Source organism: Vigna umbellata, chromosome 7, assembly GCF_029865625.1.
Source record: "Vigna umbellata cultivar VRB3 chromosome 7, Vumbellata_1.0, whole genome shotgun sequence".
NCBI lineage: Eukaryota > Viridiplantae > Streptophyta > Magnoliopsida > Fabales > Fabaceae > Vigna > Vigna umbellata.
Window position 1 is genome coordinate 44,039,719 of NC_142171.1, and position 13,980 is coordinate 44,053,698.

Here is a 13,980-nt window from a genome sequence, read left to right on the forward strand (position 1 = left end):
CAGTAGATGACCGAACGTAGCTCTGGTACCACTGTTAGTATTTTGAGGTTGTGAAAGGAGTAGTTGATGTGGTAGAGAAAATGTAGAGATAGTAGAATGTAGAAGTAGTAGTTGGAAGAAGTGTTGTAGTTGTCTTTAGTTGTAGTAGATGTTGGTTCATACAAATGATAGATGTTGGCTACATCTTACATCAAATGGTAGAGTTCATGGGTATTTATAGACCCATAGATTATTCTAGAACATCCTAGGCACAACTTATGTGGAATGTTCTAGATTTTTACCTATGTAGAATATTCTAGATTTTTCTTCCTATCTTAGGTTTTTCTACAACATTCTAGAATTTGTATTGCATTTCAATTCTTCTATCTTAGGAGCTTCTAGATTCTTCTAGAATTTGCATTACACTTTAATAAATGGTCAATCTGCTTGAACTGACAGTGACTGGATCTACAAGGCTGCTTCGAAAACCCAGTTAAGAACGTCATGTGTTTCAACCAAATCACCGGTGGCGGCAGAGAAACCAACTCTGATCCATTCAGGCAAAACAGTTCTCAAATCAACAGTAGTAGAGACAGTGGCATTCCTATTGTCCCCAGGGTAAGCCACAAACACACTCAAATGCTTGGACTCAGAGTTATAGTTTATGCTCGCATGTGCCACAGCATTATCCGGTTCAAGTTCACTTGGCCATGCTACAGTTGCCACTGACTTAATGGAGTCAACATCAATTCCAATGTGAGGAGACTGAGAAGGTGAGTTGGGATCCCAGTCATTGGTATAACTATCAAACTCAATCGCCACTATTTGGTTTTTGGAAGTATCCAATGCAGTTTCTGGGCTGAAAAGTCCAAGATACCCTCCGCTTGAGTTTCTAGGTAAGTGAAGGTCGGCCGGTGCAAGAAAGAAGGCAAAACCATCAGCATGAAGGGTTGAGCCATTAGGGTTCACGACAAAGGAGAAACCAGAGCTGAAGTCCGCCAGGTTTCCATTGTTTTTGTCCCAGAGGTGTATTGGTGTGATATGCACTGCTCGACCAACACTGTGAGGAACTGGCTTTCCAAGTTGGTCGGTGTTGGTTAACCTTAGAACCCCACCAGATATTGAGGCATTTCCCAATAATCCTATGTTTATATCATCTTCCTCGAAAAAAGAGAAGCCGAAGGAAACGGTTTCGTAGGCGGACAGCGGGGATGCTTGTGCGCTGTGATGTTGCAGCAGGAGGAAAGGGACGAGGAATTTGATAAGTAGAATGGTAAGAGGACTTAGAGATTTTGAGTTTGGGAAAGCCATTGTGTGATGCAGGAAGCAATAATGTGAGGAATGAAGTTACATATAGGCCTCTTTGGCCAGCTAAGAATGTAGGTTGGAATCAAGTTCCCATATACGGCACCCAAGTGACATATACTGCCGTTTGCCAATGGAAAATCCGAGGAAATTCTATAAAATTTTGATTATATAAGTCCATATATAACATGATAGTCTGCAAAACTTTGGATATCTCTCTTTCTAAAACGATCAGGGTATAACAAAGAGAGTTTGAGGAATATGCTCCTGCATTTGGTAATGTTTGCAAAATGCATGATCCCGTTGTCTTTGGCCATTTCTTTTAAAACAAAATAGAATATAAATGGTATTTGGTAACACCTAGTTTATGTCATATTTAACTAGCCTTCCAACATAAAAAGAAATTGTTATCTCTGTATGAATATCCAAATATTCCATTATATGTTACAAGATTTCAAGTACACTTCCATAGTGCTCATATATAAAGTGATAAATAAAATATATTTGAAGCAAGGATTTCAAAGGTTGAGCCGAATAGGATTAATTCTGAACGATTTTTCTTAGAGAAGTTTATCTTTTTCTTGTTTTCGTAATTTTTCGAAGAATTTTCATACATTTTAAAGCAAATAGAGTTTTGGGGATTGATCACCGATGTACAGTTGTTCGTTTATTTAAGCTTTAAGATATATTTAATAGTCTTTGCGAAATTATTACTTATAATTTATCGTCTATACGGTTCAATGGGAGAGAACACTTTTAGATGCTATCTTGAAGCTAAATCCATCAATGCCACCTTACACCAGTGCCGTTTTAAAGGCGGTGAAGAATCTGCTTCTTGAATTCTTCGTGTTGAATTAAAAAAAATAAAAAAGCTTCTTTTGAAGTTATAGGAATGCATACTCCAGAGATCTAGTGTGAACATTGCATTATTTAATATGGAACCTTTATGTAGGGAACTGCCAAATTTAGTTTACTGCACTGAACCACATATGTGTAAAATATTAATCAGTAGCCTTTACCAATTATACATACATACATATATATATATATATATATATATATATATATATATATATACAGACACACACAACTGTGATATCTTATTAGTCGATAATAACAAGGCATGCATAAGTGGTTTGCTTGGCCGGATAATGAATAGTTTAACAGTGTTATGAACCATATGTTGGTAATTGAAAATGTATACATAATTGATTAATTAATTATTGATTGAAACACATGAAATCTGTCGAATTGAAGGACAGGGATATCTCGGACAACGTTCCTCGCTCTTTTCGCCTAGGTTTGACGACGGCAAAACTATGTAGTTTGCCTACACAGTCCAAAATTAATTTTTTAGTTATTTTTTTGAAAGCCCTGCAAAACCGAGGCGTATAAGTAGGTAGATGCATGCCTGGTTATGAGCATCCTCACAAATCATTCAGAACGAGAAACACTACAATGGCTTCAACTCAAAACCCTTTCACTGTTTTCCTTATGCTCTCAGTCTTTTGCCTCTCGCTAATCTCCACAGTCAAATCAGACTCGTTTTCTTTCAACCTACCCAGTTTTGAGCCTGGTGTTAGAAGCGTACTAGTGGGTGATGATGCCAAGACAGTAGATGGAGTGTTACAACTCACCAACAAGGACACAAGCGGCAATCCAACTCAAGAAAGCGTTGGCCTGGCAGCATACTTTGGACCACTTCATCTCTCTGACGCAAAAACTGGAAGACTCGCAGACTTCGACACCGAGTTCTCCTTCGTTGTCAACACACATCGTGCGTCACTGCACGGCGACGGCTTCACCTTCTTTCTTGCATCAGTCGACTTTGATTTCCCTGACAACTCCACCGGTGGCTTCCTCGGACTTTTCAACCCCGAAACAGCATTCAACACCTCTTTAAACCAAGTGGTTGCTGTTGAGTTTGATAGCTTTGCAAATGAATGGGACCCCAACTTCCCACAGTCTGATTCTCCTCACATAGGAATTGACATTAATTCCATTAGGTCCGTGGCAACTGCCCCATGGCCACTTGATATTCATCAAGGATCAATTGGAAAGGCACGCATAAGCTATCAATCTTCCGCCAAAATATTGAGTGTCTCGGTGGCTTATTCAGATAGTTCTGTGAGTCCGAACACCGTTGTTTTATCGTATCCCATCAATTTAGGGACTGTTTTGTCAGAGTGGGTCCTGATCGGTTTCTCTGGTACCACCGGTGACTTGGTTGAAACACACGACATTCTTTCCTGGTCTTTCAATTCCTTCTTGTAAAACAGTCCAGTCGGTGGCAGAAGAGAATAAAGTGCTTGACTAGACAAAGATGACGCTCTTTCATGGTTTGATGGGTGTTGTTACGAACTCTTGTGATGTTTCTGTTTCCGAATTCCCCAATAAATTTTTTCGATAAGTTCAATTTATGATTAATATTTGTTTGCATGGAAGCTTCTCATATAATAAATCTGTTTTAGTCTATCAATATCTATGCACACTTTTATTTCTTTTCCCTATTACTTTATAAAAAATGTATGGTGAATCACAAAGTTTCACGTTAAGAAAAATATAAATAATATGTAAATAGAAAGATTTGCAAATTTATTATTTTAAAATTTTAGGTTCTACCACGTCATAGTAAGACTTTACAATGACGGTTAGTTCAACATTAATCATAGTATATTTAAATCTCTAATTTATGACTTGTTTCAAAACTAGTCCACACAGTTCTCTTCTCTTTTTCGTTTTCCATTCCTCATGCATAGTCTCTCATTTTTCTTTTTTTTGTCTTCGACACCCTATTATCTCCCAGAAGCCGTTGACGTGTTGTCTCCTACACGCTACAGTCGTGTTCACTTTGATCTCTACCTTTTCCCAATAACTCCTGTCATAAATCCTGAAAATTAAATAATTATTTAAAATCGGATAGGGTCTATGACAGCGGTTGCTATTGGAATCGCTAATATAAACCATTTTATGCTTCGATTCCTAGATGAATCGTTGCCATAGGTCGAATTTTACATACTACTTTCTGCCCTGAACCCTAAGTTTTGAGACTTAGTTTACATACTACTTCCTTAGTCTCCACTGCCTCAACCCACACTTGCCGGCACCCCAACCTGTGTCAACTTTCGTCGCCTTAGCCTAGACGACATAATTGCTTGTCATGAAAAGGGCCTTTACTATAACTGTAACAAGCTATTTACCTCATCCTACCGTTGTAAGGGAAAAAATTTCCTTATAACTACCGACGATATTAACATCCATGGTAGGATGCCACGTGTAAAAGATAATAAAAAGTTTCACCATGCAAAAAATATAAAACCGTTATCTTCATGTACTCAAAATTATTTTTAAATTATCATCATGGAAGAAAAACACAAACTCAAACAATGTCCTTACAACAAATGAAAACTTCAATCATATTCTTTACAAAAACAATGAGTCTGAAAAGAAAATTAAAACACCAAGATGACTAAAAATCCCAAAGTAATTAATTTCTCGTCTCTCACCAGTCTACTGCACTCTAGTCTCATCTGCAACACTATCTACTCCTGTACAAATACGGTCATCGTAGGAAGAAACGACAACCACAACATGCAAGGGTGAACAACCAAAAACAACCTCATAGCTTATAACACAGTATAACAACCTCATAGTGTTCATCCAGTACTGGCTCAATTTTAGCATTCAATTTACAGATTCAAATCAACAATTCACTTACAAAGAGTGCATCAAAACCACACTACAACACAGATTTATGAAACTGAATTTGTATCACAATTCATGCACATGAGCTCTTCATTGAGTTGATCAAAGCTCCTTTAATGTGCAGATAGTGTTTACTCAACCACATTACACAAATGCAGCATCAATCATGGTTTAAACCAGAATTTCAAAACAGAATCAAATAGTGCAACAATTGGCACTACATTATGGTGAAATTCAAGATGCACTAGAGCTCTTTAGTCATTGCTCATCTGATGTGCTTCTATTGAAAATCCAATCCAACTAACAGATTTATCCAGGCACAAAAATTGACTCAGAATTTTGACAAAATTAAACGAGATACACAAGACTAGACATAACAAAATAAGATTGCAAAACAAAAGACTCAAACAATGGAGTAGACCGATTAAAATGATGAAAATAAAACAAAGCAAAGCTGAAACAATAGAAATACTCAATTGAAATCTACGGAAATTAGGAAAAACTCAATGAAACAGTGTGCACAGAACATGCAAGACACGAATGGAATAGTGAAGACAATATAGAATGAAAGAAACTGGACTCATCTGGAGCGTGCCGTGGAGCAACCGTAGGTCTGAATACCACATGATAGCTCAATCCTGATACAGAATAATGGAACCGTGAATTCTTTGGAATGGGTGCAGCAACGGAAGAAGATGGAATAGAGGCATGGGTGAGGTGCTATTTGGAGAGGGTTCTAGCTCACACGACCTCCATCAAAGGAAGGAAGCTAGAGGGGATTAGGGGGAAGCACAGGGAGATGACTTTCAGCATGAGAAATGGCTGGAAATGCATCTGCAATTCGATTCTCAGATTCAGCAAAAGTGTTTCTACAAGCTAAGCAAAAGAGAATTTATAGTTGATTCTCCATGCTTTGTACGGTGCAGATTAAAAAAGAAAATACAGATCTTCAGCCACGTGGCAAGGTGTGTGACGCGTGAAGATGTTCTGGAAACAACACTATAACTCGTAGAGTGGTGTGGAATGCATCAGCTATGTAGGAGGTGTTGCATTTGCTGAGCGCAAGAGGGTTTGTGCGCTGAGCGCCACCCTTCTTTATTCTTCTCTTCTTAATCTTTGTCTATATATCCTTCCCTTGTGCTGGCTTGGTCCATGCTGGATCATCTGGTTGATCTTCTGGTTTCCACTCAAAGCATGCAAAGAGCACTTGACCTGTCCTTCTGGAGAGGGATCTTCTTGTTAGAACTTTTTTACCATTCCTCGAGTAACGGGACCTTGATGAATCTTGGTGCTTGGCTCCCGTGTATCAGGTATACAAAATGTAGTTCTTTTCGAACACATTTACTTTCAGAAATTTTATTTAATGATACATTTTAAAATAATTACAAAAAAAAGCATGTATTATAAAACATTTTCAATAAATATAAATATGTTTTGAAATTTGTTTTCCATTTTAAATACTACTTTAAGAGCTAGTTCAAAAACTCTATTCTACAATACATTTAAAAAACTACAAAAACTATATTCCGAAACATCTTATTTAAAATAACTATTTTCTTTTTTATGTATGTGTATTTAAAATAAGTATTGTTTTATAACTCAAAACATCATATTTCTGTATCAAAATAGTATATGAAAAATATATATGTGGAAAGTCAAACACAAATTTTAGATAAAAAGTAGGTATTTTTTTAAATACTCTAGAAAAAAATAATCCTAAACAAAATTAATTCCATGTTAAAAAAATTGATAAGACTAAAGTCGTATTTTTTATTTAGGTATAAATTTTTTTCTATTTTTTTTGTCGATTTTTTTAATATAGGACTCATTATTTTATGGATGTTCAACGTGGTTCTAATTTTGATAATTTATATTCAGTTTATTAATTTTTTATGATGTCACCTAAATTATGTCACCTAGACGACATAATTGCTTGTCATGAAAAGGGCCTTTACTATAACTGTAACAAGCTATTTACCTCATCCTACCGTTGTAAGGGAAAAAATTTCCTTATAACTACCGACGATATTAACATCCATGGTAGGATGCCACGTGTAAAAGATAATAAAAAGTTTCACCATGCAAAAAATATAAAACCGTTATCTTCGTGTACTCAAAATTATTTTTAAATTATCATCATGGAAGAAAAACACAAACTCAAACAATGTCCTTGATGTGTGAGTACATGTAATTGCATTCATGTCTTAGTTTAGGTCATTTACATGTATAATTGCATTCATTGAAGGATTTAGTCATGGATTATCTCTGTTTCGGATCATACATTGGCATTTTGTGTTTTTATTGTAGATTGATGATTCTAAGTGCCAAAATCACAATTTGGGAAGAATTGATGTACAAGATACCAAGATGAATCCAGAGAGTTCAACAACCAAGCTGTGAACAGTCTCACAACCTGTGGAGTTACATGTGGATGTTGCTTCTAAATGGAGTTGCAAAACAGAAAGTTCAACAACTGTGCTGTGAAAGTTCCCACAACCTGTGGAGTAATCTGTGGATTCACGTAAGAAAACAGAATTAAAGCAGAGAAGAACACAGGCAGAGTGGGGAGTTTTCCATGGGCTGTGAAAGTTTACAGGAGCAGTTGCGAATTTCTTCTGTAACAGATTCAAAGAGATTAAAAATTAAATAGAAAAGGGAGGAAGTTATTGGAGGGGAGTAACCACTCTCCTAAAAAAGAGGAACAAGTGGAAAAAGACCGGGGAGTGGAGGAGAACGTGGAAAGGAGAGACAAAAAGGGATTGGGGGTGGTTTTTCGGATCATCTTCTTCTTCTGTAGCTTTTTCAGACTTTTGCTTGAGTACTTCTCTCACATTATGCAGAACTAATTTTCCATTTTGTTAGTGGATTGATGTAGTGCTTTGGATTATATTTTCTGAACCTTTTTCAATTGATGTTAAGTTCATTATAATTATTCCAGTGTTCTATTTATGTTTTAATGTCTATTCTATGAGCAGTTTCACAGTTGAGAGATTGGGAATTGCTTGCGTTTATAAATAGAACAGATTAGATGCTGTCACAATTGGGAAATTGGGCAGGACTAGTTAGTTTGAATTGAGATATGATTGTTCTTCATGATCTTGTTGAATTTGTAATTGGCCTAAGGGATTGGGGATTCAAATTCAAGGGATACGTTTGCCTACTAAGGGATTAGGGGTAAACAAGCTCTAAATAAACTCAAGTGGATAATTATAATTTACACATCGATTGAAAAGGGGAGGAAATTATATGAAAAGATATGAAATCAATTCTCTAACATTGTTTATACTATTTGAATTTCCATCACTTGTTTATGTTCATCATTCTACTTGACAATCTTTGTTGCTCAAAATTAAGTAAATTAGTAAACTAGTACTCAACTCATTCAATCCTTGAGGACGATATTTTGTTACTACAATTACGATTGGTACACTTGCCAAACGTACATCAAGTTTCTGGCGCCGCTGCCGGGGATTGATTTTAGTTGATATTAGTGATCTAATTAGCTTAAGATTTGAGTTGTTATTTGTTTTTAGTAACGTATAATTTTTGTGCAGTGTTTTTGTGTCTTTAAGTTGTTTATGCGAGGTACTATTGCTCCGGAAGATCTACTTTTTGATTCAGAAATTGAACACACAGCACGAAGCAACAGAAGTAGTGCAAGAAGGAGAAAGCGAGAAAGAAGAAAGGAACAGAGACGAATTGAGCAAGAAGAGGAGACATCAACAATGGCAGAAGAACAAAATCCGAGAAAGACTATACGTGATTATTCTATGCCAGATCCTAATGGTTATCAAGGAAGCATTGTGAGACCTCCTATTCAAGCCAATAATTTTGAAATCAAGCCTGCCTTGTTACAAGTCATTCAACAGAATCAATTTGGAGGTGCAGTTTCAGAAGATCCTAATTCTCACCTGGAGAATTTTCTGGCAATCTGTGATACTTTGAAGTATAATGGAGTTTCAGATGATGCAATTCGTTTGAGGCTTTTTCCGTTTTCACTACGGGATAAAGCTAAAAGCTGGCTTCAATCACTACCTCAAGGAAGTATTTCTACATGGGAGGATATGGCTACAAAATTTGTAACAAAATACTTTCCTCCTTCCAAATCAGCGAAAATGAGGAATGAGATCACCTCCTTCGTGCAGCAAGACAATGAATCCTTACATGAGGCATGGGAAAGATATAAGGAACTAATGAGGAAATGTCCACATCATGCTCTACCGGAATGGTTGCAAGTGCAGATTTTCTATAATGGTCTTTCACCCTCTTTTAAGGCAATTTTGGATGCAGCAAGTGGAGGATCATTTAATCTGAAAACACCAAAGGAAGCTTTGGAGACTCTTGAATTAATGGCAAACAACACAGTGAATATGCAGTTTGATCGTCAAAATAGAAAAGCTGGAGTGTTGGAGGTTAATACTTTGGATGCTATCTTAGCCCAAAACAAGTTGTTAACACAGCAGTTGAATGATTTGACTCAGAAGCTGGGAAATATGCAAGCAAATAATGTGAATACAAGATCTCCAGGGTGTGATTTCTGCGAAGGAATGCATCAAAATGGTGAATGTCAGGCCACTCACCAAGAGGTACAAGTAAATGCAGTGGGACAACAACAAAATCAATTTTCTACCAACTTTAATGCAAATTGGAGGCCCCAACAACCTAGACCTTGGAGTAATCCAATCCAATCTAACCCGCCAAGGCCTCCATATCAATATCAAGCTCAACCCAGTAATCAAGGGAACAAGATGTCTACATTGGAAAATGCATTAGAGAAGTTAACAATGCAAACTTCTACCTTTGTGGACCAGACTTCAAATTTCATGAATGAGACAAGGACTAATTTCAAGAACCAGGAAGCTTCAATCAGAAATTTGGAGAACCAGATTGGACAGCTTTCAAGACAACTCTCAGAGAGATCTCCTGGCACATTCCCTAGTGACACAATACCAAACCCAAGGGAACAATGCAAGGCAATTCAATTGAGGAGTGGAAGAGTGTTAGAGAATGAAAAAAGGAGTGAGATGGAGAGAGAGAAAAAGAAAAGAGTTGATGAAAGAGTAGAAGAGAGTGCTGAAAAAGAAATTGAGAGAAAATGTGAGGAGAAGGAAGAGGGAGAAAAAAATCAAGAGAGTGAGAAAAAGATGCGTGAGTATGTCCCTACAATTCCATTCCCTCAAAGGTTGAAGAAGCAAGAACAAGCCAAGCAATTTGCAAGATTTCTTGATGTTTTTAAGAAGCTCCACATTAATATTCCATTTGCCGAAGCATTAGAGCAAATGCCAAGTTATGCTAAATTCATGAAAGACTTGCTGTCAAAGAAAAGGAAGCTTCAAGAAGATGAAACAATTATGCTCACAGAGGAGTGCAGTGCAATAATTCAACAAAAATTGCCTCCAAAGTTGAAAGACCCAGGAAGCTTTGTCATTCCATGTGAGATTGGAAACATAACTGTGGGTAAAGCATTATGTGACCTTGGAGCAAGTATCAATTTGATGCCTTTGTCTATTTTTAAAAGGCTGGGTATTGGTGAAGTAAAGCCCACTATGATAACTTTACAATTGACAGACCGATCAATGACTTATCCTTATGGAATTGTGGAAGATGTTCTAGTGAAGGTGGATAAATTCATTTTCCCAGCTGATTTTGTGGTTCTTGACATGGAAGAAGATGCTAAAGTCCCAATTATATTGGGAAGACCATTCTTAGCAACAGGAAGAGCATTGATAGATGTAGAACAAGGACAATTGATGTTAAGAGTGGCAGATGAAAAAGTCACATTTTCTATGACTGAAGCAGTGAAGCACAAACTTGACAGAGAGGACTGTTTCAAAGCTGAAATAATTGAGTCTCTTGTGTTGAAGGAGATAAATTTCCATGTAAAGCAGAATCCATTAGAGAGAACTCTACTGTCAGGAATGGAAGCAAAGGAGTTGAAAAGAGAAATTAATGATGAAGAGGTGGTGAAGTGTGCTCATCAATTGGAAGTGCTGAAGCCAATATTCAATTCCACTAGAGGAATAGAAGATTTACACAAGAGTGAAGATGGAGGAGTAGAAACGTCCAAGGTGGAATTGAAACAACTCCCTTCTCACCTTACATATAGGTTCCTTGATGAGCAAAAGCATAATCCAGTAATTGTGAGCAATGAACTTTCATGTACTGAAGAAGATAAACTTTTAAGGGTGTTGAGGGAGTATAAATCTGCCCTTGGGTGGAAAATTGATGATTTGCAAGGTATTAGTCCTACTGTGTGCATGCATAAAATTTATTTGGAAGAGGATTTCAAACCTGTGCGGCAACCACAAAGGAGGCTCAACCCGACTATGAAGGAAGTGGTAAGGAAAGAAGTAATTAAATTGCTAGATGCAGGAATTATCTACCCAATTTCTGATAGTGAGTGGGTGAGTCCAGTTCATGTTGTACCCAAGAAAGGAGGTATGACAGTGGTGAAAAATGAAAACAATGAGCTCATTCCTACAAGAAAAGTAACAGGGTGGCGGATGTGCATAGATTATCGAAGACTGAATCAAGCCACAAGAAAGGACCATTTTCCACTTCCATTCATAGATCAAATGGTGGAAAAATTGGCAGGGCATGCTTACTACTGCTTTCTAGATGGGTACTCGGGCTACAACCAAATAGCAGTAGCTCCTGAAGATCAAGAAAAGACAACATTTACATGTCCCTATGGCGTCTTTGCCTATAGGAGGATGCCATTCGGTCTCTGCAATGCGCCTGCAACATTTCAAAGGTGTATGTTTTCCATCTTTTCTGATTTGATTGAAAATTGCATTGAGATCTTCATGGATGACTTTTCTGTATTTGGCTCTTCATTTGATTCTTGCTTAGCTAATTTAACCTTAGTGTTAAAAAGATGCCAAGAAACTAATCTAGTGCTAAATTGGGAAAAATGTCATTTTATGGTGAGGGAAGGTATTGTTCTGGGTCATCACATCTCTGAAAAAGGTATTGAGATTGATAAAGCAAAGGTGGAAGTAATAGAACAATTACCTCCTCCAGTGAATGTAAAAGGGGTAAGAAGTTTCTTAGGTCATCCAGGTTTTTATAGGCGATTTATCAAAGACTTTTCTAAGATAGTAAAGCCTATGACTAATCTTCTTGAAAAAGAAACCCCTTTTGTGTTTGATGATGCATGCTTGCAAGCATTTTTAACCATAAAGGAAAAACTTGTTTCTGCTCCTATAATTACAGCACCTAATTGGTCTTTACCATTTGAATTGATGTGTGATGCGAGTGATTATGCTGTGGGTGCTGTATTAGGACAAAGAAAAGAAAAAGTGTTTCATGTGATATATTATGCTAGTCGTGTATTAAATGAAGCTCAAAAGAATTATGCCACGACTGAAAAAGAATTGCTTGCAGTGGTGTTTGCATTTGATAAATTCCGATCTTATCTTGTTGGGTCAAAGGTAATTGTTTACACTGATCATGCTGCTTTGAGGTATCTATTTGCTAAGCAGGATGCCAAGCCACGATTAATACGTTGGATTCTCTTATTACAAGAGTTTGACTTGGAGATCCGAGATAAACAGGGGAAGCAAAATCTGGTGGCAGATCACCTTTCAAGATTGAAGCTTGAAGAAGGGAATAAGGACATCAAGCCTATTGCAGAGGAGTTTCCAGATGAAAAGTTGATGGCCATTACTTCCTTGCCATGGTTTGCAGATTTTGCTAATTTTAAAGCAGGAGGTATAATTCCAAATGACCTTACTTTTCAGCAAAAGAAAAAATTCCTGCATGATGCCAAAAGCTATTTTTGGGATGACCCCTTGTTGTTCAAAAGATGCGGAGATGGTATGATCAGAAGATGTGTTCCTGAAAATGAATTTGAGAACATCCTTTGGCATTGTCATGGGTCAGATTATGGGGGGCATTTTTCAGTTGAGAGAACAGCTTCTAAAGTGTTGCAAAGTGGCTTTTATTGGCCTACCCTTTTTAAAGATGCCCATAGTTTTGTGAAACACTGTGATAGATGTCAAAGAGTTGGCAATATTTCCAAGAGACATGAGATGCCCATGAACAACATACTTGAAGTGGAGATTTTTTATGTTTGGGGAATAGATTTTATGGGGCCCTTTCCACGCTCTTTCTCAAACCAATACATTTTGGTTGTTGTGGATTATGTATCTAAGTGGGTAGAGGCTACTGCGTTACCAACAAATGATGCTAAGGTGGTGGTTTCCTTCATTAAGAAACAATTTTTTTCCAGATTTGGGGTACCAAAGAGCAATCATTAGTGATGGGGGCTTACATTTCCATAACAAACAATTTGCATCACTTTTGGGCAAATATGGTGTGAGACACAAAATAGCTACCCCTTATCATCCCCAAACCAGTGGACAAGTGGAAATTTCCAATAGGGAGTTAAAAAGAATTCTGGAAAAAGTCGTGAGCTCATCTAGAAAAGATTGGTCAAGGAAATTAGATGATGTACTTTGGGCCTATCGAACAGCTTTTAAAACTCCAATTGGAATGTCACCATATCAGTTGGTGTATGGAAAATCTTGTCATTTACCGGTGGAACTTGAGCATAAAGCATTTTGGGCCATTAAATTGCTTAATTTTGATTTGAAGACTGCAGGTGAGAAAAGGCTGCTTCAATTGGATGAATTGGATGAATTCAGATTGCAAGCCTATGAAAATGCCCAGATTTATAAAGAGAGAACCAAAAGATGGCATGATAAAAAGATTCAGTTGAGAGAGTTTACCCCAGGGCAACAAGTTCTATTGTATAATTCCAGACTTAAATTGTTCCCTGGAAAACTCAAATCTAGGTGGTCAGGTCCATTTGTGGTTCAAAAAGTTTTTCCCTTTGGAACAATTGAAATCTCTGACCTTCATGCTGAGAGGAGCTTTAAAGTAAATGGTCAAAGGTTAAAGTTGTATTTAGGGGGGAATTATGAAAAAAATAGGTCTACTGTTTCGTTCACAGCATCACATGGTGCTGCCAAAACTGGAGGTCCTTAG

The 13,980-nt window shown here is 37.2% G+C and overlaps 3 protein-coding genes and 1 non-coding gene across 4 annotated transcripts; 2 read left to right on the forward strand and 2 right to left on the reverse strand.

The window, feature by feature from the left end:
* Positions 1-447: 447 nt before the first annotated feature.
* LOC124827889 (lectin 9-like) lies at positions 448-1,582 on the reverse strand. Its single transcript, XM_047301060.2, has one exon. The coding sequence runs from the start codon at positions 1,288-1,290 to the stop codon at positions 448-450; it is 843 nt and encodes a 280-aa protein (XP_047157016.1). The 5' UTR covers positions 1,291-1,582.
* A 1,160-nt stretch (positions 1,583-2,742) lies between these two features.
* Positions 2,743-3,558, forward strand: LOC148196110 (lectin 5-like). Its single transcript, XM_088095573.1, has one exon. The coding sequence runs from the start codon at positions 2,743-2,745 to the stop codon at positions 3,556-3,558; it is 816 nt and encodes a 271-aa protein (XP_087951699.1).
* Positions 3,559-8,567: 5,009 nt separating this feature from the next.
* LOC148196111 (uncharacterized) lies at positions 8,568-13,980 on the forward strand. The gene is given in 4 exon segments (XM_088095370.1): positions 8,568-11,866; positions 12,437-12,495; positions 12,874-13,235; positions 13,237-13,980. Coding segments are annotated over 4 exon segments (4,464 nt in total).
* On the reverse strand, positions 9,102-9,208 carry LOC148196112 (small nucleolar RNA R71). Its single transcript, XR_015781278.1, has one exon. It is a non-coding gene; the product is annotated as a small nucleolar RNA R71 (small nucleolar RNA).

Excerpts from the sequence above, each read along its gene's own strand:
- LOC124827889 (XM_047301060.2), bottom strand. The coding sequence starts at position 1,290 with ATGGCTTTCCCAAACTCAAAATCTCTAAGTCCTCTTACCATTCTACTT.
- LOC148196110 (XM_088095573.1), top strand. The coding sequence starts at position 2,743 with ATGGCTTCAACTCAAAACCCTTTCACTGTTTTCCTTATGCTCTCAGTC.